The sequence below is a fragment of the Notamacropus eugenii genome, chromosome 1 (assembly GCF_028372415.1).
Source record: "Notamacropus eugenii isolate mMacEug1 chromosome 1, mMacEug1.pri_v2, whole genome shotgun sequence".
In the NCBI taxonomy this organism is placed as follows: domain Eukaryota; kingdom Metazoa; phylum Chordata; class Mammalia; order Diprotodontia; family Macropodidae; genus Notamacropus; species Notamacropus eugenii.
The window spans coordinates 621966055-621991510 of NC_092872.1; the positions used below are offsets into that span (position 1 = coordinate 621966055).

Genomic DNA, 25456 nt, shown 5'->3' on the forward strand with positions numbered 1-25456 from the left:
CACTGTTATTTCTCCTGTATCATAGATCATTGGCAGCCACAGACAAAATGCAAATGTGTTTGCAATTCCATAAGTGTGTGAAAACAACCAAGAGAGAATGCTGCGGCACTACAGAGGAGCTGAGGTAGAGAAGCTAACATTCCTCCTATGGACATCAGTAAATTTCAAACCCATGTCCACTGTTTTTGAATCCAGCACTTTTTCTATTACATAGGGAGTTCTTTATGAGTCCAATAACTTCAATGCACGTGTGATTCTAGTCAAAAGGGATGACAGCCACCTGCTAGGCTAGGGTTTCTGTGAACAAAGCATCCAAAACCTAAGCCATTACCTCTTCTCTTATTAAGGTCAGGACAGCAGTCTTATCTGATTCACTGAGACAGACGCTATCCAGCGGACTTTCATCCCCACATGCCACAGACACAGGGGCTTTTTCTGTTGAGCAAAGGTCAAACACACCCTGTGGAAAGGAAAACATTATTATTAAAAGCTCTTAAATCACTGGCTTCTTCACTGAAATCTGCCTCAAAAAATTGCTCTGGGTTGAGGTTTTCCACCTGATGATGTCTCCCTTTAAAAATTATTAGCAAGCCAACAAGAACACATGGTATGACCAGATTTTGACGTAGTCTTTCCTTAGAAATAGCTACATCAGATGCCAAGGGGATCAGTTCAGATTTCCTCAGCATGTGTGGGCTCAAAGTGCTTAACAAGATGTTCTTCTCCTTGTCTCAATCTTTAGAAAAAAGTTGTGAAGTCATTTTTAAAGGCACTGGCTCCCCATCATATCTATAATATCAATGATACACTTTACCAAAGGTTTTTTACCTGCATATATTATATCATTTGACCCATACAACAATAGTACTGTACTATCATCTCCATTTAACTGATAAGAAATTCAGACACAGATTAAGTAACTTGAAATAGGGAAAAAATAAAATATTATAAAATTTAAAAATTAATATGCCAAAGCATTTTTATGTACATTATCTTATTAAGCCTCACAACAACCCTGAGAAGTAGGTACTAAGGACATTCTTATCACACAGCTAGTGTGTCAGGGCACTATATGAAAACATATTTTTCCTAATTCTAAGTCCAATAATTCAACTGTTACATTTTGAGCTGCAATTAAAACAGTTTAAAATAATTATTTATTTATTTATTTTTTTGGAGATTGGGCCTCCCTCTCTTACTCAGTCACTTATAGGTTCAACCACATTGATGATTATCATGGAAGCTCTGACCCACTCCTATTCCCAACCTGGGCTTCCAATTCCTCTGCTCTCAGGGGCTTACCATATGGGTAATTCAATCCTCTTTAGCCCTTTTGCAGCTCAAGCTCCCAAACTCAAATCAATCCACCAACCTCCAGAGATTGCAATCATGTACTAACTCTAGTTTAACATATCATTTATCAGTTACTGAATAATTAAGACTTTTTTCCACCTAAATGACAATATAACAAAAGTTCATGCCTTTAGAGATCAAATTTTCTAAAAATTTGGATAAAATCTAAATACAGTATAATCTATCTATATTATCTCTACCAGTTGCAATCTTTCCCATACTCAGGGCCCAGCTCCAGGGCTGCCTCCCTCATGAAGATTTTCCCTGATCACTTTTCCAAGCTGATGTGATCTCTTTCTGTTTGATTCCTCATATCTTTCTGTTTTTATTTAGAACCATAAAATTTTAGGGGTATTGGGAGGGACTATGGAAACTACTTTGTCCACTTCCCATTCCCATTTTATAGATGAAGGAAATGGAGTCTGAGAAGGAAAGTTAGTCAAAAAGCATTTAATTAATGACTACTATTTGAGGCAGCTAGATGGCTCAGTGGTCAGGAAGACCTGAGTTCAAATTGGGCCCCAGACACTTATTAGCTATGTGATCCTGAGCAAGTCACTTAAACTCTATTTGCCTTAATCTCCAGGAGAAGGAAATGACAAACCACTTCAATATCTTTGCTAAGAAAATAATGTCCATGGGGTCATGAAGAGTCAGACAAGACTGAATGACTAAATAGCAATTTAGGCGAAGGATTGTGGTTGGGGGGGGGGGGGAAGAGTTAAAAATAAGGCAACCCCCCCCACCTCGCCACAGCACCTCCCCTCAAGAAGTATCCATTCTAAAGAGGGGGACATGTCAGTATCTAGATACACGGAAGACAGAGATGAAAGCAATATGAAATGGAGATCAGGGCCACCTGCAGAAGGTGAGGAGAATCTGAGCTGAGTCCTGCCAGAAGCCAAGGAAATTAAGAGACCAAATGGAAGGAGCATTCTAGGCACAGGGTGGGGTGGGGGACAACCAAGTCAATCAGTCAATGAGCATTTCTTAAGCATCTCCTATGTGCTAAGAAATAAAAATGAGAATGTGAGGAACTGAGAGTAGAGTGGTATCACTGGATTATATAAACCATAAAGAGGCGAGTAGAGTAGGCTAAGGTAAGCAAGGTAGGAAGGGATCAGGTTGTGAAGGGCTTTAAATGTCAGACAAAGTTATTTATAATTATCCTGGCAGGAGCAGGGAGCCCCTGGAGCTCACTAAGGGGAGGTATGGGACAGGGGTGATGTGGTCTGACATGCTTTAGAAAAATTGCCTTAGTGGAGGAGAAACAGAGTGTTTAGAGGCTTGCAGCACGTAAGTCCACCAACAGGCTATTGCAGCTGTCCAGGCACAAGGGGATAAGAGCCCAAGCTAGGCTTAGAGATAAAGGATATGCTGTGAAAGTAGAAAGGGAACACTTGGCAACGTACAGCATGTGGGGGTGAGGAGTCAAAGACAATACTGAGATTTTTTAGCTTGGGTAACTGGGAAGATGGTCCTTCCAATTTTAACAGGAAGTCTGGAAGGGGGCAAGGGCAAGTGTGTGAGAGGAGGCAGGGGAAGAGGAGTTTTGCTTTGGACATGCCAAGTTTGAGATATCTATGGCACATCTAGTTTGAAATGTCCAAGAAGTTATTAAAGATGTGTTTACTGTATAGCTCAGTAGAGAAACCAGAGCTGGATATACAGATGTGAGAAACACCTGCACAGATGAGAGCACAAGTGGGCCCAGAAGAGCTGAAGCGATTACCAGGTGAGACAGAAGAGAGGGGACCCAGAGCACAGCATGGAGGGACACCCAAAGTTGGTGAGCACATTACATGGATGGAGAACCAGCAAAGGAGATGAAGGAGAAAAGAATGGACAGGCAGGAGGAGAACCAGGAGAGAGGAGTGCCAAAAACCTAAAGGAGAGAGTATCTATCCAGAAGGGGCTGATTGACATCAATCACTGCAGACAGGCTCAAGAGGCTTAGGAATGTGTAAAGGCCATTAGATTTGGCAATTAAATGATTACTGGGAACATATGTGGTGTAGAGGATAGAGTAACAGGCCTAGAGGGGCAACTAGGTGGCACAGTGGATAGAGCACCAGTGCAGGAGTCAGGAGGACCTGAGTTCAAATCTCACCTCAGACACTGACACTCACTAGCTGTGTGACCTTGGGCAAGTCACTTAACCCCAATTGCCTCATCCTGGGTCATCTCCAGTCATCCTGATGAATTATCTGATCACTGGATTCAGATGGCTCTGGAGGAGAAGTGAGGCTGGTGACCTGCACAGCCCTCTCTCACTCAAAACAAAGTCAACTGCAAGTCACATCATCATTTCTCTTCTTTGGCAATGAAGGACAAACACACAACAGGCCTAGAGTGAGGAAGACCTGACAAGTTCAAACTGGGCCTTATGTGACCCTGGATCAGTCACTTAACCTGTTTGCCTTAGTTTCCTAATTGTGAAATGAGGATAATAACACAGGGTTGCTGGAAGGACCCAATGAGATCCTATTTGTAAAGTGCTTAGCCCAGTGACCAGCTCATAGCAGGCCCTATTGCCAGTTCCTTTAACCAATCCTCACAGGACAGGAACTTCCCCATTCCAGCTGCCTGCCTATGGACACTTCAGCTTATCAATGTCCTTTCTAAACTGTGGCAGCCAGATCTGAAGAATATGGAGTACTGAATTTCTTTGTCAAATACTGCAACCAAGATAATCATGTAAAGGCAAAATAAATGCCTTTTACAAGACAGCAGACCTGGGCGCAGACTGCTGTAAAAGCAGGGTAAGAATGCTAGCATGTTCTGTTTTGCTTATGTCCCTGGAGGAGGAGAAGAATGAGGGTCACTCAGTCTGTCCAAGTTTATTCTGCTGACAGTGTTAATGCCAAGGGCAGCAGAGATGGACCTCAAGTCCCATGCCTCAGCTGTTTCTTTCTATATTGATAACAGATCATCTGAACCAGTTCCATTCTCAAGAAGGTAAAGAAATTATTGAATACAATTTGCTTCTGCAGGGCTACATGCTAAGAAAGGACACCATTGCAATCAAGATGGAAACTGAAACCCACTGTGCCCAGTTTGGACCCATTCACTTTGTTCTAACATCTCTTCTTGCTAGCCCTGATTGAGTTGTATTTAAAACTGCCGTACAGGAGGCTGGAAGAGGTAAGGGGGGTGAGGGGTGCACAACAAATTGTATCTGGGCAGATTTGTGCCAGACTCAAGCCTAAGCTTTGTTCTCTTTCAGATTTCAGGAACACAAAAATGAAGCTCCCTCACAAAATTTGTCTCTGGTTCTTTTCCCAAGATGGTCTGTTCTCACTCACCAGTTTAAATTATTCAATAGGCATTTGTTAAGTACCTACTATGTGCCAAGTGCTAGTGATAACAAGAAAAGAGAAAAAAGTCCCTGAGCACCAGAGGCTTGCATTTAATATTACACGTTCTCTACATTTCTTCCCCTTAGGATCACAACAGGAGTAATCAAATGACCTGGTTCTATGTCACACAGCAGATTGCTTGATATTTGCCACAACCCAATGAGGTGGGCAAAGCAGGTTCTGTTTTTCCCTTCTGATGGTTTACAAAACTGAAGTTCAGGAATTACCCAGTCACCTGGCAGTTGACAAAGGTATTTCTGGTCCTATGAGGTCATGCTCTTTTCCATATCCTACCCTGCCTACTGACACTTTCACCTTACCACTGACTGATTCACTTACTGTCTAAGATATTCCTTAGGGAACCACAAATAAAAGTGGGATTTCTAAAGATGAATGATGCTTTTTGTGAAATTTTTTTTGGGAAACTAAAAACTCATGTCATTTATCCCTTTCCATCGGAGTTCATGTATTTCTTTAGGCCAAGACCAAGTGTCAACTTGTGCTTGTTTAAGTGATAAGCCTCCCAACTAAACCTTTCCATTTTTAAAGCTGTGTGGGAATTTTATTGCTACATCTAATTACTCTCTGGGCTACCATTATTTTAAAAAGAAAAAACAAATTCCCCTGTGGGTCTTAAGCAACTATTTGGAAAAGAGTTATGTTCCAATAATTCCTTACATAGGAATGCTTTTAAAGGATTTAAAAAATATCGTTTCAGTTAACAACTCTGAAATGATATGTGTGGATAGTGTAATCCTAATTTTATATATAAGGAAATTGTTCTATAGAAATAAAGTGATGAGAGAATTTGGAATGCAAAATTTCAAAAATGAATGTTAAAAATTGTTTTTACATGTAACTAGGGAAAATAAAATACTAAATAAAAGCTTAAAAAAAGAAAGTGATAAGCCCAAGGTCATCCTTTCACTTCTTGCCTACAAAATAAGGAGGCTAGACACAGTGACTCCTTGTCCCTTTTAGCTCTAAAATTTGTGATCCTGTGACCCAGTAGTGGAGGAGCTAGCAACCATGCTGCTTCCAAGGAAGGTCAGTGTAAAGACTGATTCAGATTTAAATAGATCTGACCTTAACGGCCCATACTCAAGTTTTCCTCAGGTACCTGCCTCATTGCAGAGGTGTCCTTAGTAAGGCTTCAGAGACAGAATGGAGAGCCACCACCTGAGGCTCACCCTGCAGAAGGACTTAACCAGAAGGCTGGCCACCAGGTGATCAATATATTCTGGCAGCAAATTGGGACCACCCGTCAGTGAAGGAGGGGACACCAAGATGGTGAGCTCTATGTAACCATGGAGTTCACTATAACACAGACCATGTTACGTTAATTGGGAGGATGGTGGTGGTGTGTAGAGGAACTGAACCTGCCATTCTAATACAGACTGGCATCTGATAGTTTTCAAGTAATCTGGAGGCACTGAGGGGTTAAGGGACTTCTCTGGGATCACAGAACCAGCATGTTTTAAAGGTCAGATTTAAACTCTAAGACCTATTTTCTATCTAGAAAGCTACCCAACCACCCCTACATAGATCTTTTTATTTTCAGATATTAAAGAAAGACAGGGAGGAACACTGTAAGTCTTTAAATGTAGTGACTGAAGTTATTTTCCTGTCTAAAACAGAGGTCTTAGATGGTATCAATTATACCCAAACAGTGAATGTGAATTCAATAAATAGGTCTGCCTAACACAATTTTGTCCTGACTTGAATAGCTTGCAACCTCCTCTACCATGCTTGAAATAACTCCTATTGAACTATTTGGGTATGATGAATGGACATTTATTGTCTAAAATGATCATACTGACGGCAGGGCTGACATCAGGAGAGATCATACTGGCATATGGCAAGGAAAAATTTCTACTTCTGAAATCTTTACTTAGTATGTTTCAACTTTAAAGGAAGCCCTACAACAGTGCCTCTCTCTAATCTCTTTTCCAATACAGCACATGCAGGAACTGCCTGTCCCACAGCACACTAATTAATAATATGTCTATCTAGAGTGAACCTGACCACTGGGATAGACTATATTTAGGACTAGCTTGGAAGTGGGGCAAGAAAGAAGTTGAATAACAGATTCAAAAAAGCCTGAAAGGAGATTTATACTTAACACTAATGTCAGACTGACCTAGGAACCCTAGAGGATAAAAGGAATTACAAGGAAATCAGAGGAATAATTAACTGGTAAGGTCAGTGGAGCCAAGAAAGGCCAAAAGGAGGTGCCCTGCTTTCGGAGTTTGTGCTGACCAAGCTGTAATAATCAGAAGAAGGTCTAGCATTATGCACATGTGCAGAGAGAGCTAGTCTCAGAACAGATGGGTCAGGAAAGGAAATGATTTGGGGAAACCAGGTGGTGGAATGACCTTGGAGTCAGCTGACCTGGGTTTGAATCTCATCCCTCCCTCTTACTAGCTGTTGTGCTCCCAGACAAATAAGATACTCTGGATCTCTGTTTCCCCATCTACAAAAAGGGGCAACAATGCCTGCACCACTGCTCTCACAGGAGCAGTAAAAGGAAAGTGAACCCTACTTCACAGGGTTGCTACAAGGACCAGATGCAACAGCACTGGCTTTTATTATAATTATTACTATTCTGCTGTGGGACATGATGTGTTCTGATATAAATACAAGACATATGCAAAATAAAGAATTGCTGTCTTTGGAGGTGGGACTTGGAGATATTTTTTAAAAAAGGTGACCCTTGGGCTGGCTCCTCTCTAAATGGAGCTTTGGGGTTCCTATGAAGAAGAGTTAAGGAAGGAAGGAAAAGTATTCCAGACACAAAAGGCAACCTATGCCAAGAGTACAGAGGTGAGAGGGAGCAGAGATGATATGCATTTGGAGAGAGCAGATGTGTGATTTACCAAGGCCCTAGGCACCTCCTGCTTCAGGTGGGAAACACGTGCCACAATCAATGTTATGGATACCATGGTTTGGTGCCTAAGGTCAGGATCATTCTCAGAAATCCCAATCAGCTAAGTGGATACAAGGCAGTGACTACCAACCAGTTCTGTGACATTTGTGGGGTAGAAGAAAGAGAAGACTTGGGCTCAAAAACATCATCTTGGACACTAAATAGCCCCTGAGTTCATGGGCAAATTATTTAACCTTTCAGGCCCTCAGTTTCCTCAGTAAGTCAATGGGAAAATGGGAACTGCTTTAAAAAAAAGCTTCTCAAGCAACTTGTTGACATATGGCTATTCGGTAAAGTAAGAAATCTTGTAATTTCCTTTAATTTGGTCAGTCTGCCCTCACCTATCCTGGTTACACTCACCAGAAGGTTTGGTTCATTAACTGGGTCTAGTACTTACCTCCCACTCTTAAAAGATCTCCCAAGATGTATGACAATAGCGAGGCAGGAATAATAATCACTTTGTCTCTATAGAGCTCTATGGTTTCTAACAGGCTTTCCTGGGGCCACGTTAGGAAGGGTGCTGAGAAAACAAAAGCTTACTGGGAAGGGCACCGGAAAGGCAGAAGGCTTCAGACCATGCTACGTGAAGATCAGTCCAAGGAAACGAAAATGAAATAGACTGGAAAGGCCCTAGAGGGAGATGACGGCTATTTTTAAAGTATTTAAAGCAACGACACGGAAAAAAAGATCAGACTCATTCTGTTCTTCTTCATTGGCTATCTTTAGTTAGAGATGGATGACAAATGTCAAGTATGCTTGGGAAGAAATTCTTTCTTAGGTACAGATTAGTCTGTGTGCTGAGGTCCTTACCAACTCTGATATTCTATGATTCAATGATCTGTAAAATGGGTACAATGTTATCTGTACTTACTACTTCAAAGGGCTCTTCTGAGGAAAGCACATGACAATCTCTAACACTACACAAATGTGCACTATCATAATAAAAGCTCAGAAGGCATCATCCACTGGCTCATACCCCCTGACACAAATGGGAGGAGGGGGAGTGGTTGGGGAGGGCACAGGGTGCACATATAATACAAAAATTTATTCAAGTTGTTAGGAAGACAGTGACTTCTTGGCAGGATTCTTTGATTTGGCTAAATTCCTTCTTTGGATTTGTCTAGTGTGTGTCCTACATGCCAAGGGCAGCTGGTTCTTTTATCCTATTTCTACCCATTGTTAAAGTAAAAGTGGTCTTTGTTTCACATCATTCTGGCTCAGACAAATGTCCTAAAGCCACAATTCAGCACAGACAGCCAACCCATCAATGGCTCTGCTAATAAAGGGAACAGCTATTATTAAGACTGCTATTCAAACATAGCCAATTAGAAAATGAAAGCAAAGCTATAGTATATATTCAGTCAGGGTCACTGATCCTCAATGGCTGGTGTAAATGTATAAGAACAATAACCACTTACATTTATATAGTTACAATATGCTTTCCCCATGTGAGGTAGCTAGTGTAATATGATTATCATTTTATAGATGGGTAAACTGAGGCTCATGGAAGTTAAGTGACTTGCCTGTGGATTACACAGTAAATAAATATCAGAGTTTGGATTTGAACCCAAGCCTTCTGACATTAAATCCAGTATCCTCTCCATGTATGTAAGGCAGCTTTTCTAGATCTTTTACCATAGCGACCACAGATATGCCAATTTTGTCTTGAACCAATCAATAAGCATTTATTAAGTGCCTACTATGTGCTAGGCATGGGAGATACAAATTGAAAAGAATGAAATAATTCCTATTCCGGTACATAACAAGGAACTTCAACCTCCTACACCAAAAGAAGATACAGCAGGTCCCCCCATAACTCAGCAGTGGCATCCTGTGGGACTTGTAACAGACAACTTAGGCTCCTTGGAATATATGTATAACCTACTATTTGTGTGACCATGGGCAAGTCATTTAGGGTTAAGAAGCAACATGGCACAATGAGTGGAAGGAGAGTAAAAAAACCTGGGTTTTATCAGGTATCAATGAAGGAGATGAAATGGCTACTAATCTACCTTCTAGTTTTAAATTCAATAATTTAAAACTTTAAAACACCGTGGAAAATTGAATTGTGACCACTATTATTAGGACCAGTATTACTCATGAGTAGAGATGGGACTGTCTCCTATGTACTGAGGATACTGAAAAACGTGAACACTTAAGTGCAGCCTTTTCTGAATATTCTGCAGTTCCCAACGTTCTCTAAAAATTAATCGTTCCCATTAACGAAACCAATTAGCACAAGAAAGTAGTCCATGATGAGACCTGACTCATTTATGAGGGACATGAGTGTGGTCCACGGAGAAACATATGGAATTTGGAGTCATGGTTCAAAATCCAAGATCTGCCAACTTATCCCTGTGAATCTGAGAAAGGTGCTTAATTTCTGTGTTCCTCAGTTTCCTCATTCATAAAATTAAGAGGTTGGACTAGACAGACTATGAGGTCCCTTTCAGGTCTCAATTTAGCAACCAACAAACGGGGATCTTCATCTATTAGTTAACTATTAATAATGGGTCTGGCAGTGCTTTTTCTCCATGGAGATGTTTTGGGGGGCCTTCTTGGAGCAAAACAACAGGGCTATCCCTCATCAAGAGGTTATATATCATCTAGGCTTGAGAGAACTATGTACCTATCTCCTGAAGAATATTTATCCGCCTCACTTGCCTACACAAGACCAACTCTGAAAGTTACCCCTAGGCCAGCCTTTTGACCTTCACTCAGGAAAAAAGAGGAGTTGGTTGAAGACTTCCTTTCCCTGGTCTATTGTTGCCTTGAAGTCCAATATAAGATTTCAAAACTAGAGCAAAAGCATGCTACAGTTCTGAACATACCGGTGAACTGGATCCATCCTTCTCCATCTTCTGACAGGTATCCTTTTCCAAGCCTAAAAACATAGAAAATCACTGTCATAAGTGTGTCAGGGAATCTATCCTTTCCATCTTTAAGGGGAATTAAAACAAGGGTTCTTAACATAAGGTCTATGAAACTTGTATTTTTAAAAAAATTGATAATTACATAACTTATTTCTTTTGTAATCTGAGGACTCCATATGCTTCTCCAGATTGCCAAAGGGGTCCATGACACAAAAAAAGCTTAAGAAGTCCTGGATTATAAGCATTTCTGATGAATCTGTACAGTTTCATCAGGGCCAGGATATAATATGATAATATAAAATAATCAGATTGCTTGCTGTCCTGGGGAGGGGAAAAACTGGAATTTAAAAATCTTATAAAAGTAAATACTGAAAACTATCTTTATCTATAATTAAAAAAATACTATATTAAGGGAAAATAAAAAGTATGGATGATAATTGAGTAATTAATAACTTCTCCTACTACTTTTACAGGTTGGAGGAGAGTGGATATAAGATCCCATGAATGTGCAATATTGCCCTCATAAAGAGTTCGTGCTTTACATAAATAGACCAGTACAAAGACCTCTACATAAAGAGATATTTACATAATGCAAATTTGCCCCCAGATGTGGGGAAGAGCGAGGGCTAGCACACAGTTCAAAGACACATGGAGGCTAGGAACAGAGAAGCCAGAGGAGAAGGAACATTTAGGAACCAGGGTCAGTCATGTGGAGGCTGGACACTGACACAGAAGAGGATGGGTGACATGTAGGGGTCAAGGACAGATGATGTATGGTACCCAAGCAGACAAAAGACAGACACAGGCTGGAAGACAGGAGAGGAAGGACAAAGGGCAAAGGTCTGCTCTGATGGAAGTCTCAAGTCAAATCTCCAATCCATGGTGGTAGTCTCTCTGCAGTCTGTTCTTCTGTTTTCACTTGGAGGATGTTTTTGTTTTTAAGTTTGGCAGGGATGGGGGTGGAAGACTGTGGAGCAAAGAGCCAAAGGGCAGTCGTAGAGAGAGAAATCACAGGAAAGTTAACACTGGTGGTTTTTTTGGAATGCAGATTTCTTTCAGAATTATGTTAAACTTGCACAATGCAAATTTCCATAAAGTGAGAACTCTCCATATTGTCCACTTTTTTTCGCTGTATCTATCAGTTTTTCTTTTCTTTCTTTTATTTAAAACAAAAATCTGTTGTATGGGATGGCTCAATGGGAGGGGGAGGAAAAAAGGAAACTTTGGTTAAGTAAATAAAAAATGTATTAACAAAATTTTTTCTAAAATGTAAAGACAGAAAGAAAATGTGTTGTTGTCTATTGTACAGTCCTGCTACTCAGTATAAAAGGTCCAAGGAAGAAATGCGCTGAGTGGGTTAGCCAAGAGATCTTAGGAGCACATGCATCAGGGAAGCAAGGCTTCCATCTAGTGTCGGTCAGGTGAGGTGCAACTTGTATGTTCATAACATCAAAAACAGACAAACACAAGAGATGAAGATTATTTTATCAGCAAGTCTGGGTGAATTTTTTTTAACGTAGGCAGGTCCCCAGGAGTAATGAGGATCTGGCTGATCTTGAAAGAAGTCTATATCTAGTGAGGAAATAAACACAAACACAGAAACATGTGGTTAAATGTTCTCTATTATAGATCTATTTATACCTAATAGGATGGTACATCCCTATACTGAGACAGAATCTTTTTGGTTTAGACCTATGATTTTATCATTAAGGGAAAACTAACCCCCAGGATAGAAACCCGCTGCACTGACACAGATCAACATGGCCTGGGGCACTGAGACATTGAGCCAGAGGAAGCACTGGTGCCCTAGGCTCCTGGATTCAAAAGCTTGCTCTCTATGCACCACATGCCACAACTGCCTCTCTGTCCTCTCTCTAAAAATCAGAACCACTGAAGTGTGTGTAGATATCCAAATGTCTCAAAAGTTTTAAGCTATTAAAACTTAGGACTTCTGGGACACTGTCCATCTGAGAGTTCACTGATGTGAATTCTTCCTTCTTTGGTGCAAATTACAACTGCTTCAGGCCTTCTGTTCTGTGACTGTTGTCCAAGTCTTCCCACAAACTCCCCACAGAGAACTGACCCAATGCTGCAGGCCTTCCTAGTTTTTTTCATGAGTATTTCATGGGTATCTATTTATCTACCTTTCATGAATAAGGACAGGGTCTGGACCTGTGATTTTGTTGGTTAAAGGAAACCCCCTAATGAAGAAACAGGTCAGCACCTTCTAAGTGACTCCTAGTCTTGGTGAGTCAACTGGAAAACTGAGAGGGTAAAGAATTTATATGTCCAGTGTGTGTCAAAGGCAGGGCTTGAACCTGGATCTTCCTGCTCTAACCACTTGTCAAAGGCTATCTGTATTCATAGGAAGGAAGGATATATTCATCCAAACCCACCTAAATGTGGGCACAAAAGTTCCAAACCAAACTATGTTGCTGAATAGGAAATGTGATTTATGATGCTTATTTTAGTATATGAACAAACAGTTCCAAACTGCATCTGAGAAATGAAATGCAGAATTGTCCTAGTAACTTTAAATAGCAAACAAGTAATAGTGATTTGAGTTTAATGTGTTTTCTGTAGTGCACAAACAAAAGATTCTTAGACTTCATAATGAATCACTAAGGTACAAGTTTCAAGATGCAGTGGACAATTTGGTTCCCCACTGCCTGAAAGCAGGACTATTATAGAAGCCTAATAATTCAATCATACTTGCTGCCCCGCCCCCCTCCCACTCAGGTGTTTATATGCCAATGCACAGAAGATAGGTAACTGAACTGGCAGCTCTACTAAGGGGGTAAATGAGATCTCCCACCAGTAAGCTAAGCTTTTAAAGGAACACTTTCACAATATAGGCATGGGCATACAATTGAAAATGAATATAAAAAGAGTGAGTAGGCAGGGATGCTGGCAGGAAAAGCAATGCTGACATGGCTGAAATTTACAATAAAGGCAAAATAGTTTTCAGTTATATTAGGAGATAAGATGGGGAAATGGAAGTGATAAGACCCTTGCTCTGCATGAATAGAAGAATGAAACTGGTTTAACCAAGAGAAGGCAGAACTACAGCTATTATAATATATACATATTATATCATATGTCTATATTATAGAACTTAAAACTGCATTGGCAAAGGCCAAAGAAAGGTCACCTTTAGGTCACCTTGTATTTAAATCCTATTTTGATTCTGGAATGAATGATCCCCAGAATGAAAACTGAACAAAAATGGTTAATAAGGAACCAAAACCTGAGATAAGTGAGATGGTGAAAGAGGAATAGGTAAGGAAATAAATTCAAACTACTTGGCCAGGACAAATCATATTTATTTCTATATTATATTAATTATATAATAATTTATTTTAATATATTCTTTATATATTATGTATACTAAAATATATACTTATATATTATAAATAATAGAATAAATATATTCTAAAAATATTTATATATTTTATACGTTTACATATTCTCCTAGGAGAGATTTTGATGGACTAAAGAAAGAAACAGATGCTTAGCCAATGCTGATCTGATTGTAGAGAAAAGGGACACATTCAGAAGAAGAATATACACTCTTCTATGGGTCCTCCTCAACCAGTGAGGATCATGGTGTACCAAGCATCACGTTCTCTCTATGGGACCTACCCAACACAACAAAAAAATGTCTTATAACTCTTTAAAAGCCTGTGGGTAGAAACCAGGTAAATACTCTCTTATCTACTAAATAAGGAAAATAAGACTCTACAGGCTATATGCAGGCTAGGGAACTTGATTTGATTCCTAAAAAAGATACTAGAATGGTTGAATAAAGGGGTGTTTGGGAGCACTTAAAAAGGTAAGCAAGAATATAGATGCATTAAGAACAAAGTCAAACTGGACCAATTTCACTTATTTTTTAGTTAAAGCTATTAAACTGCTCTACCAACGAAATGAGAAGGGTACAGTCTACTTGGATTTCAGCAAATACCTTCACAAAATTTCAAACATACAAACAAGATGGCAAGATGTGAACTGATAATAATCTAGTTAGGAAGGCTCTAGTTTGCAACTCATTACACAATCCAAGAGTGATAATTAATGGATGAGTCAATCTGGAGAAAATTTCTTGGCTTTGTTTTGTTCGATATTTTATCAACAACTTGGGCACCGATGGCATGCCTATGTGGGGGACAATAAGAAGCCAGGGTTGAATAGCTCCAACGATTCAATTCTTAATTTGCTTCTATTTCCTCTACCAAGAATGATATAATCAGAAGATGATATAAATTTGGGAAGGGCAGCTAATATACTGGAAGACAGAATTAGGATGAAAAAAATTTCTCTAATGATAGATCAACTCAAATAAAATCAAACAAAATAGGGAGAAATGTTGAACTAAAAAACAAAATCAACTGTACAAGTAAAGTATGGTGAAGTGGAACACAGAGTCTCAACAAAAGAGGTCACTTGATCTGAAATCTGAATTTACATCCAATTCTGAGTTCTGCACTTTAAGAAAATCTTGACAAATTATTTTCAGAGAAAGGAAACCAGGAAGGAGAGGTGATAGCTGCACCACATGAGAAACAACTGCAGAATTATTCTAGAGAAGAGAAGATGTGGGGAGAAAGTAGAAGGACATCATATGACGGCATCTGCAAGTATATGAAGGGTTATTAAGTGGAAGAATGATTAGACTTGTTTTGTTTAACCCCAGAGGGTACAGGGAGATAGCTCTAACAGTTATAGTGAGCAATCTTTGTACCTTTGGTAGTACAAGGTTGATGGGGGACCTGAGAGGGCGTCATGACCTTTTGCTACCTCCTTCTCATTCAAACACAAAGTGGTCATGGGGGGAGGATTCTGTGGTGGTTCCTTTTTCCTTCTGTTGACTGCTTAGCGGACAGGACTATCAGTGTCAGCAAGGGAGAGTCATTCACTCAGATCAATTCAACATCCCCATTTGGCTAAAGGTCCCATTCCTTTGACATCCTCTGCCTGAAGCTGGGTCTCACACCATTTGCATGGAGTGATGGGTGCCAGGGATTACCTAAACAAGTGCATGGAAAGTGATGTAAGGTGGGGAAGGGATCTCTCTTTTTCTTGACCACTTAAGTCTCACCACCACCCCTAAAAAACAGAACTGACACCATACATAATATTTCCTGTCGCTTTCTCCCTTTGACAAAAACCTAGGACAATAGTGAGATAGGAGATGAAAAAGGGCAGGATAGGGGAGGGGAGAAAGCTCACTTTGGAGCTGGGGCAATGTGCCAAGCCACATTGTGCCCATGAAGCTGAACGATTGCAAATATGTTTCAGCACCCTGCAAATTTGGTGATCTAGGACAAAGCTCTAGTTGCCTTATCCTAGTTACGATTCTGGAATTTAGGCTCCAAGTCAGGGAAAATGTTTAGTTCTAAAAATTAGAGGCATCCCAAAGTAGAGTGAACAAGCTCAGGAAGTTGTGAACTCCTTGTCACTTCTTGTGAACTCCTTGTCCTTGAACTCCTTGGTTTAGAAGCAGAAGCTGGATGATCATTATCACTGTTTAAGATCTTATAAAAAGGGATTCATGCCTTATGTGGGGCTGAGCCCACATGCTGTCTGATAGCTCTTCCATTTTGAGATTCCAAGCCCTCTTCTTTACGGTAAAAGAGTCCAGGGAGAAGAGCTGGCCCAAGTCCTCAATTCCTGTAGTCTCTTCCCCTCACCCCCATTAAGTTCAATGATTCCAATTCTTCTAACCTTCTTATGAGGCAGCTATCACGTCAGGCTTTCAGAATGCTCTAAATTATTAAATACATGAGATAGAAGATATGCTCCCATACCTGCTTCTGAGGATGAAAATGCATGATTTATGGTAGACACAGGAACATTGGAACATTCAAAGTACTCCAGGTCGTCTTCTGGCTCACCTTTCACCTCGGCCTCAGATGGTTTCTGGTTGGATGATGTAGAAGCCAATTTCTCTTCATCGGTGGCATGGCCATCCCTATTTGAAATGTCTGGGATCTGGGAGATAATTGCTCCTTTATCCTAAAGAAAGAAACAGATGCTTAGCCAATGCTGATTTGATTCTAGAGGAAAACTCATATGGACACATTGAGAAGGATACAGACTCTTCTACAGGTCCTCCTCAATCAGTGAGGATCATGGTGTACCATGCAGCACATTCTCTATAAAGGATGTACCTAACACAATGGAAACCTTCCTACAACTCTCAAAAAGCCTGTGAGTAGAAATCTGTTATGCCTTACTCTCCTTACATGATTTGCCAACCTCCTCTTTTCCAGGCCATACTAGTCCTTGATTATGTCTTTTAGGTCACTTTTCTGCTGTAAATCATCCCTGTTAATACAGTGCTTAGCACAGTGCCTGGCACCTGAAGGTAAATGCTTTATAAATTTTTATTAGGAGAAAGATAGGCTACTAATACCTAGACTGAGTTTTCCCACACGTTACCCTTTGCAGATACTTCAATTAATGGCAAAACCAACTTCTTGGATAGTTTGAGACAATGGGTATATTCTACGTTCTTATCCGCCCCCCCCCCCCCCCCGTCCCCCCTGCCGCTGGCCCATAACCATTCAAATTACAAAATAAACAAAATGGAATGTCCTTTACTAGTTTGTTTTCTTGCTTTTCTCCACTGGGGAGTTGGGGAGGGGAGTGGCAAAGGGGAGAGATGGAGGTCTGAAAATACATGAACTACCCAGAATAATTTATATAAACATAAATGAAAATTTTTTTTACATATTTACATAAACACATTTATGTAATACACATGCAAAAAATACACACATACAAGTGAGGGTTTATTTATATAAAATTTTCTATGTATATGTGTGTATCTTTTCTAGAGTCCACTTTCCATGACTTGCATAACCATGGTGTTGGAAGGAATTGGCAATTACTGGCCTCAATTCACAAATGAAAAGTTTATACTCTGTGAGACTCAGAAGTAACAGACTTAGACCTACCTGAGAACACACATCCAAAGTAAGTGACTGAGTTTCATACTTCTTTCCTTTACAGCCACTCCTGGAAAGAAAAATAGGCCTATTTTAGAATCATATTATTCATTTCTAGAGTGTGGGATAGGGAAAAAAGTGTGTGCAGCAGACATAGGCTAAAGCATATGAGACTGCACAAAGAAAGGTCTACAAATAAATCAGAGATGGAAAATGCCTGATCAGTCACAAACTCCATGTGTTCTCTCATAGAGAAAGGGTAAGAGGAAGAAACTACCACTGGGTTCATCCTTAAAGACAAAATAAAAATACTTCAGTTGCTTCCACAAGCTAGTACTGAAGGCTGAACTCTCAAATGGCAGTAGGACATTGTACTTCACCAGGCCTGGAGAACTTAGTTTTTCCAGCTCCTAACAAATGAGATTTTGACACTGATTAGAAAATATGGTTCTCAAACAAAGTTCTATATAAAGTACAGTTGAGCAAATTCCTTAGAAATAACTCGAGTAAAAAAACTCAGCATGGCTCTACTTACTAACTGAGGAAGGAGAATTATAGTCAACAGACAACATAACAGTAAAAATCATGGAGTCGCCTGATATAATATCATTTATATTCTATCAGTAACAAGACGGATGATGAACACTATGTCCTGTGCACAGTCAGAACTGGGGAAACTGAAAACAATTTAATATGGCACTTGCTATTTAGAGAAAGCACAGGATTTTGCTATTGGACAATCTCATTATGCTTCTGTATATTTATTTCAGAGGAAAAAAAAAGGATGCACTTGATTTTAAAAAACCTTTTATTTCACTTAAATGACATACCCAATATATACATAGTTGTTAGAATGTACTTGACTGACATGCAAAATCTGTATTTTCAGGGCTCTGCTCTCTCTCAAGCCGTCATGGTTACCTCAGTTCCTGCCTGAAGCTGTGAGAGATGCTAAGTTGACTCAGCAGAAATGCATACTTCTAACATCCAGGACTTTGTCCTCTGCACAAAGGCTAGTCCAACTTCACAGGAGAGCTGGCCAAACAATGGTTGTTTTCTCCATTTCAGGGGGCAATTAAGAAGCTTTCTGAACCATTTTCTTTACCGATGTCAGGACATGTTACAAGTGCCATGCCATGGAAGCAAGCTCACATAGCTAAGGCTAGAAGGTCAGGTTCCATTCCTTTACACAGACAATTGCAAGGCTCAGCTTTTTAATGAGGTGGAATTTGAAATGCAAAGGACACAGTGTCAGACTAAACTCAGAGGCAGAAGCCAACATGCTGCAGAAGGACAGTGGGAGGAGGAGAGAGAGCCAACCCACCCCAGGACCAACAGAAACCATGGAAGAGTACTTACAACAGAAAACAGAGAAATTTCACTTGTTCAGTAGTCCTGATGCACCAAAAATAATAAAAAAATAGAGACAGGAAAGAGAGACAGACAGATGGAGAAAAAAAATCATGTAAAAAGACTGGGAAATATTCTCTCTCACTTGGTAGATGTAAAAGAGTGCAATTCTCTCTGTGATGCCTGGTGTAGATAAAGGATGCCCAAATTCATGGATGTTAGTTACCACTGGAGAATGAATGATTATCACAAATCTCAACTCTACAGAAACAAGGTTGGGTGCTGCACAGATCAATGTTAGAAAAATCAGAATGTCTAGTGTAAAACTGAGTCTAGTAAAGATATGAAATTTATCCGGATAGCTCTGTAGCATAAAGTGAACTTCCAAATGACCATTTGTATTTAAATGTATAAAGCATGGTTAAAAGCGATAAAGAGCATTTATACAGTTTTCAGATTTGCAATGCTGTATATATTATGTCACTGGGTCCTTGTGACAACACTGTGAGGTAGGTGCTCGAATCACCCTCATTTTACAGATGAGTAAACTGAGACAGAGGTTAAGTGACTTGCCCAGGTTCACACAGCTAGTAAGTGTCTGAGGCTAGATTTGAACTCAGTTCTTCCTCACTCTGTGCTATGTCCTATGGTATCACCTAGCTGCCTCGAGGGCCTTGGGACCCTCAATAGTATCACTCTAGTCCAAGTTTATATTTGAACCTAAATAGCAGAAACACAGAGTATAAAAATTTCATCTTGTCACGTGGCAAATAGTCAGAATCTGAGTCAGGATGACTCATTATTTCTCTGTTGCTTCTTTGGTTTATGGAGATTTTTGCCCACAACCCTGTGAGATAATGTGGAAGTGTGTGGGGACATAAATATTACTAGATCTGTCCTTGTACAGATGAACAAAACTGAGGCTTTGAGAGGTTAAGTCACCCATTCACTGTCACACAGAACTACCAATCTACCATTGACTGTACCTTACTCTAGTAAGTACAAATGACCCAGACTTAATCACTACTCAGTATATGGCAGAAGGTCTTCTCTACCAAAAATATCCATGATTATCCAGAGCATGACACCCCCTCTTGTAGAACATGCCAGGAGACTATTTCATAGGATAAATTTCTAAGAAATGACTCCTAAGTGTCCTGGATGGGAGAACCATCAGTTAGGAGAGCCAATGAAGAGGTTTATTCATCAAAAATAGCCATAGAAGATCCAAATCTACTTAGTGGAAGAAAACAGTGGCTAGTATTTCTCACCACCTGAAAGTGTATCCTAACTTCCTGAGGAAGTACATGGAGAAAATTTGTGAAAATTTCTCTCCCTTTGGCATAGATCTCTTCTGACTGACCTTAATTTCAGCCTGAAATGAAGACTTTATCTCCCAATCTTTCCTCTTCTTCGGCATATCAGTAACTATCAATAACACTTATTAACTATTCCTCTGCCATTTATCCTGGGGTCTGGGCCCAATTAACGAGAAGTAATACTAACAGCATGTGCATGTGTGTGACACAGACGCATATATATATTTCTTCCTTTTGGTCCAGATCTGTGATTTCATTAGTCCAGAGGAACTCCCAGTGTACAAACTCCTCCATAACCTCTACTACTGGAGAGCTGTCTGGTGCCTGAAAAGGTTACAAAAGGCCCAAGGTCATACAACAAGTACAAGTTAGAGGCTCTACAGGAACCCAGCTGTTCTCAGTAACTGACATTTAACAGTTAGAAAGCACTTTACATACTTGGCTTCATTTGGTTATTGCAAGGACCTTGGTAAGGAAGTTAGTATAATTATTATCCCCTAGCACAGAATTAGAATTCAGATAAAAGAACTTGCCCAGTGATCCCAAAGCCAATAAATGTCAGTGTCAGGAACTCAATCAAGGTCATCTCTCTCCCAAGTCCACTGAAATTTCTATTACATCACTCAATGGAAATAGCACATTAGAAGAACCTAAGAAACTGGGCATAAACATTTAGTCCACTTTTAGCCCATGTCAGGGCACCTGGCTACTTCATTGAAGGCACAGTGATTCCTCAATACTGCCACACCCTTCTGCCTTCTCCAAAACTCTGGAAATGCACAGAAATATGGGAGTTGTAAGGAACCTTACAGCCCATGTAAATCCAACCCCTTCACTTTATAAATAAGGAAAGTGGCTGAAGTGACTTGGTCACACAGCATGTCTGTGATAGAACCAGGATTGTTCTGACTGCTAGCATAGGCCTTCCTACCATCCAGTTTTCTCTATTCAGCTTCTCATCAAGACACACCAATGTGACATGACTCCTCATTTGATTTATAATTCTGTCATCCACTTTTTTCCCCCTCATTCAAGGGTCCAGCATTCTACACCTCTGAAAACCAGGGCTAAGTCACAAAGTGATGAATTGTTTGTTAACTATTGGATTTGGACAGTAGACATGGCCTAGGACTACATATTCAAAGACTTTAATAATTCAAAAGGTACTTGGAAAGACCACCCAAGATTCAGTAGGGGAAAAAAAATCTAAGACAGAAGGTAAATGATTTCTAGCAAATCTTCCTGAGCTAGATTGAACTGACCCATTTTCTGAACTGTCACCGTATAATCACTTACGAAAATTACACATTATGGAAGACCCCTGTGCTACTCATTTTAAGCAGGTTTCTACACAGGGCTAGCACAGTGCTACTATTCCAATACTACCTATTAAGTCAAATGAATCCTGATGGATGACTCAGGGTTTTGGAGGTCCATCACCAGTGTTGTTTCCTAGTCTCTTTTAATGGAAGAAAACACACAAGACAAAAAAAAGTTCATGTAGAACTGTTTTTGTTCAAAAACAAAACTATAAGTTACAAAAATGCCTCTGGTGATTTTCATTCTATATAATAACTAATCTGATGTTAGGCAAAGTAGTGAAAACTGTAGGCTAAAGCTCCAAGTATCCATCTCTGTCCCTCCCAAGTTAAACAGGCACCAAAAGTCATAGCCAGCTGCCAGGACCCACAAAAGCTAAGAACCATCCACTCTCACTCACGTTATCAAACGAGACTTTGCCTTCTGGGGGGAAGCTGTCCCTTTCTTCATCTCCTCACCCTGTACTTCATACAGCCGAGACTCTAAGATTTCAATAGCTTCATTACCATCTGAGGAGCACAAGTTGCTTAGGGTCTTCGTAGGCTTAAAGGGATCCATGGAGTCATCAAAGTTATCTGGATCAAAGTGATATGACCCCTTTGGGAGAGGTGGGGAGTTCTGCAAAGTGGAGCTGCTCCCAAACGGGTTAAAGTTGCAGTCATCCCCCTGATTGGGCTCTAGTTTAGAGGAAGCTTTTTGGAGGGGCATTTCTTCATCTGCTAGGCCTGAAGGCCTTTCCAAGCCTTTGGCATCTTTCTGTGCCCTGAGAGCCAGCTTGCTAACCATCTTCCTGCCTCCAGGTGCAGGTTTCCTAGGAAGGGGTTTCTTGACTCCTGTGCTCTCCATGCCATCTGTGAAATCGAATTCCAGTTTCAAAGGTGAGCCTCTGGATTCCTCCAGCAGCTCTACCCCTGAATCACTAGCATCTCCATTGGAAGAACTTAAGGTTTGCTTCACTGCAGGAGGAGAATTGGGGATCTTAGAACCTCCTATCATGAAAGGATTTGTGTTTTCATCAAGCTCATCTGGATTGAACTGATAGGACGCTTTGGGGATAGGGCGGTCCTCCACAACATTAGGGGTTTCTGAGAATTCTCCTCCAGTTGTTCTCATCTTTAGAGAGATTGGTTTGGGTTTCCTAAGCTTGCTTCTGTTGGGCACAGACTCTGCAGGCAAGGTTTTGGCCTTTGATTCAGCATCATTGGAAGCCTCCAGAGTCAGTCCCATGTTGTCTTCTGTCATTGAGTTTTCTCGTGGGGGTGCTGAATCATTTGAGGACAAATCTTGATCGGAAGCTGCTGTAGGGATATCCTCAGGCTTCTTAGCATCCAACAGCAATGGCATCACTGATGAAACTTGGCCAATTTCAAGATCAGCTTCTGTATCAGCATTTTTGTCTGCCAAAGGGGCCAGAAGGTGTAGTGGTGCCTCATTCTCAGAAAACCCAGGACATGCCTCATTCAAATGCTTTTCAGACACTTCTGCTACCAGCTGTTCATCGAATTCCTGAATTCCTAAAACAAAATACAACAAGTAGCCTGTTAAAATGTATGTCAGTTCTCTGATATCAGCAGGTTTTTGTATCATCTAAATGTCACATAAAGAGGCAGGCTCTGTCTTCCTACTCTTTTTTTCCTTCAGAAAGCAATGTCTAAAACATTCCTACGTGGTGAATGTTATGTTATGTCACATGACATCCCAAATGTGGATCACAGGGTTATAGATGCAGAGCTGGAAGGGACCTTAGAAGGTAACTAGTTTTGCCTACTCCTTTCACACAGAAGGCCCAGAGAGATTAAACAAACCTTTGCCTAAGGCACAGCCTGGAGTGGTTCTAGAATGAATGTTTGTACCAAGAATGCCAGTGAGTGTGTGATGACGCCAAAGCTATATGAATAGTAAGAAAATATATCAAAAGTACACTGAAGAATTCAACAGCAGAGATCATCAAGAATAATGTGAACATCTCCTCCAGCCCTAAAAGTCCTTTAAAAACCATTCTTCACTCTCTTAAAGAAGCCAAAGGCATATAACTGTCAGAGACGGTTTGCAGGAGCTGCTCAAGAATTTCAGGGTCATCAGTTTTTGTCCAAGCAGATTTGGAATAATGGGTATTAAAAAACACCAGCATTACATGCTCTACCTACTTTCTCATGTCAGCCTTGAAATAATGGAAGCTTCAAAAACCAAAAAGCATACTGACTGCCCTTTCCAATCTAAACATCTCAGCAAATTTTAGGAAATAAATCAAAATGATGTTGGGGGCTGGGAGGGGAGGAAGAGCCAATAACAACGGTACAAATAAGAAACATTAATCTCTATTTCAGTAGACCTTGTAAATTCTATTTTTATTTTAGGATGTCTTCTCTGAGCTAGGTCAGGATAACAGGCTGATAATTTACTTTTTGGTGATAATTTACATAAAAGTGAAATCTCTTTTGCTAGGCCTTTACTGTGGCAATGTCACATATTCTGATACAGTATCAACTAATGGAAATTAAAGTTACTATAACAACATTTTCTCTTTGAGATCAGTAATGACAAGGGAGTACAGTGTAAGCCATGACTGGGTAAAGAGGTCACATTGTGAACTTTTCCCATCCAACAGCAGTGTCCTGGACACTGTTCTCTTCCTTCTCAAACATTAGTTTGATTATCATTCCAGAAGACATTTTTAAAGGGTTTAAAAACACCCACCAACTCATTAACATTTCTAGGGGTGGGAAATATCTTTCTTAAATGAATATATAATCAACTCTCCATTGGGGGGGGTGGGTTAGAATTTGGGGAGGTCAGGAAGTATGATATAAATATCCAATTCAAGTGCTGCCACTAACTGTAAGAACAGGTTAAACTTATGTGCCTCAGTTAACTAATGTGTAAAATAGAGATAATAATAACAATACACTGCCTGCTTTATTAGTGTGTGAGGTGAGTATGTTGTGAAACTGCAAAGTAATGCATAAAGGAAAACTTCTCCTATCTAGAAAACTCATGCTTTCAACTTGAGGAAAGGCCTCTACTCCCAATTCCAGTGCCTCTTAGGGTCCCAAAGAAGTCAAACTACAAGCTGAACATTCACTAAAATCTTAAATTCTTCCAATTACACATGTACCTACCTTTGAGACAGCCTCCTTCCCAAATACTCTAACATTTAGGAAAAGAGAACAAGGTAGAATTCATTAAACCAGGGTAGAAGAAGAAGACGGTCCAGTTTCCATTGTCATGACCAACCTAGATCCCTAGTCCTGCAAAGTCTGGTCCCCATCACTGGAGCAATTTAACTAGGAGTCCTACCTGAAGCTAGAAGCCAGTCTCCATGCAGGAGGATTCTTTTTTGACCAGCACAGAATCGTTTATTCCTAGAGCTGTCTGAAGTGTCTCAGGTTGTCTAGTCTACCCTAGTTTCAGTAACTGGGATCTTGCTTTGCTGCTTATGACTATTCAACTAGACCCAAAGAAGTCATTGTGGTTCAATATTAACTTGCCTCTATAGTGGAGTGCCCTAGAGATCTGTTCTTAGTTCTATGCTGCTTTAACACAATAAACTACATATTCAAAACAATCTATAGCTCAAAAAGTTGACATAAATGTCAGGTAGGATTTATTAAGACTTACATGTAAGCTTTAAATGTGGGAGACTAGGAAATCATGGAGCCATTAAAAGAAAAAGGGAAGATTCTCCAACTGATAATTGCTCAAAGGATATGATAACACAGAAAGAAACCAACCTATCAAGAGCTATATGAAAAAATTCTACAAATGCCTAATAGAGAAACACAAACATGTTTCACGTTCCACTTCACACCCACTGGACTGACAAAGCTGCTCCCCAAAAGAGACAAAGACAAACACAGGAGGGAAAACAGGGATGCTAATCTATTGTACTGCTGGTGGAGCTGTAAAATGATTGGTCCAGCCACTCCAGAAAACAATTTGGAACTATGCCCATATAGTCACTAAACTGTTTATACCTTTTAGTCCAGCACCACCATTAATAGCATTA

At 40.2% G+C, this 25456-nt stretch overlaps 1 protein-coding gene across 9 annotated transcripts in view; it reads right to left on the bottom strand.

Moving 5' to 3' along the window:
- The window catches only part of TACC1 (transforming acidic coiled-coil containing protein 1), a 169131-nt gene that overhangs the window by 17444 nt on the left and 126231 nt on the right, over positions 1-25456 (bottom strand). For 3 of the 9 annotated variants that reach the window (XM_072635138.1, XM_072635137.1, XM_072635145.1), the window contains exons 3-7: positions 21851-22964; positions 17471-17531; positions 16406-16526; positions 10470-10522; positions 332-460 (exon numbers count right to left, since the gene is read on the bottom strand). In XM_072635138.1, the coding sequence (XP_072491239.1) occupies positions 332-460; positions 10470-10522; positions 16406-16526; positions 17471-17531; positions 21851-22794 (1308 nt within the window). In that variant the 5' untranslated portion in view covers positions 22795-22964. Of the gene's footprint in view, positions 1-331; positions 461-10469; positions 10523-16318; positions 16527-17470; positions 17532-18820; positions 18857-21850; positions 22965-25456 lie in introns of all 9 variants that reach the window. The other 6 variants (XM_072635141.1, XM_072635140.1, XM_072635144.1 and 3 more) reach the window with 5 other exon arrangements.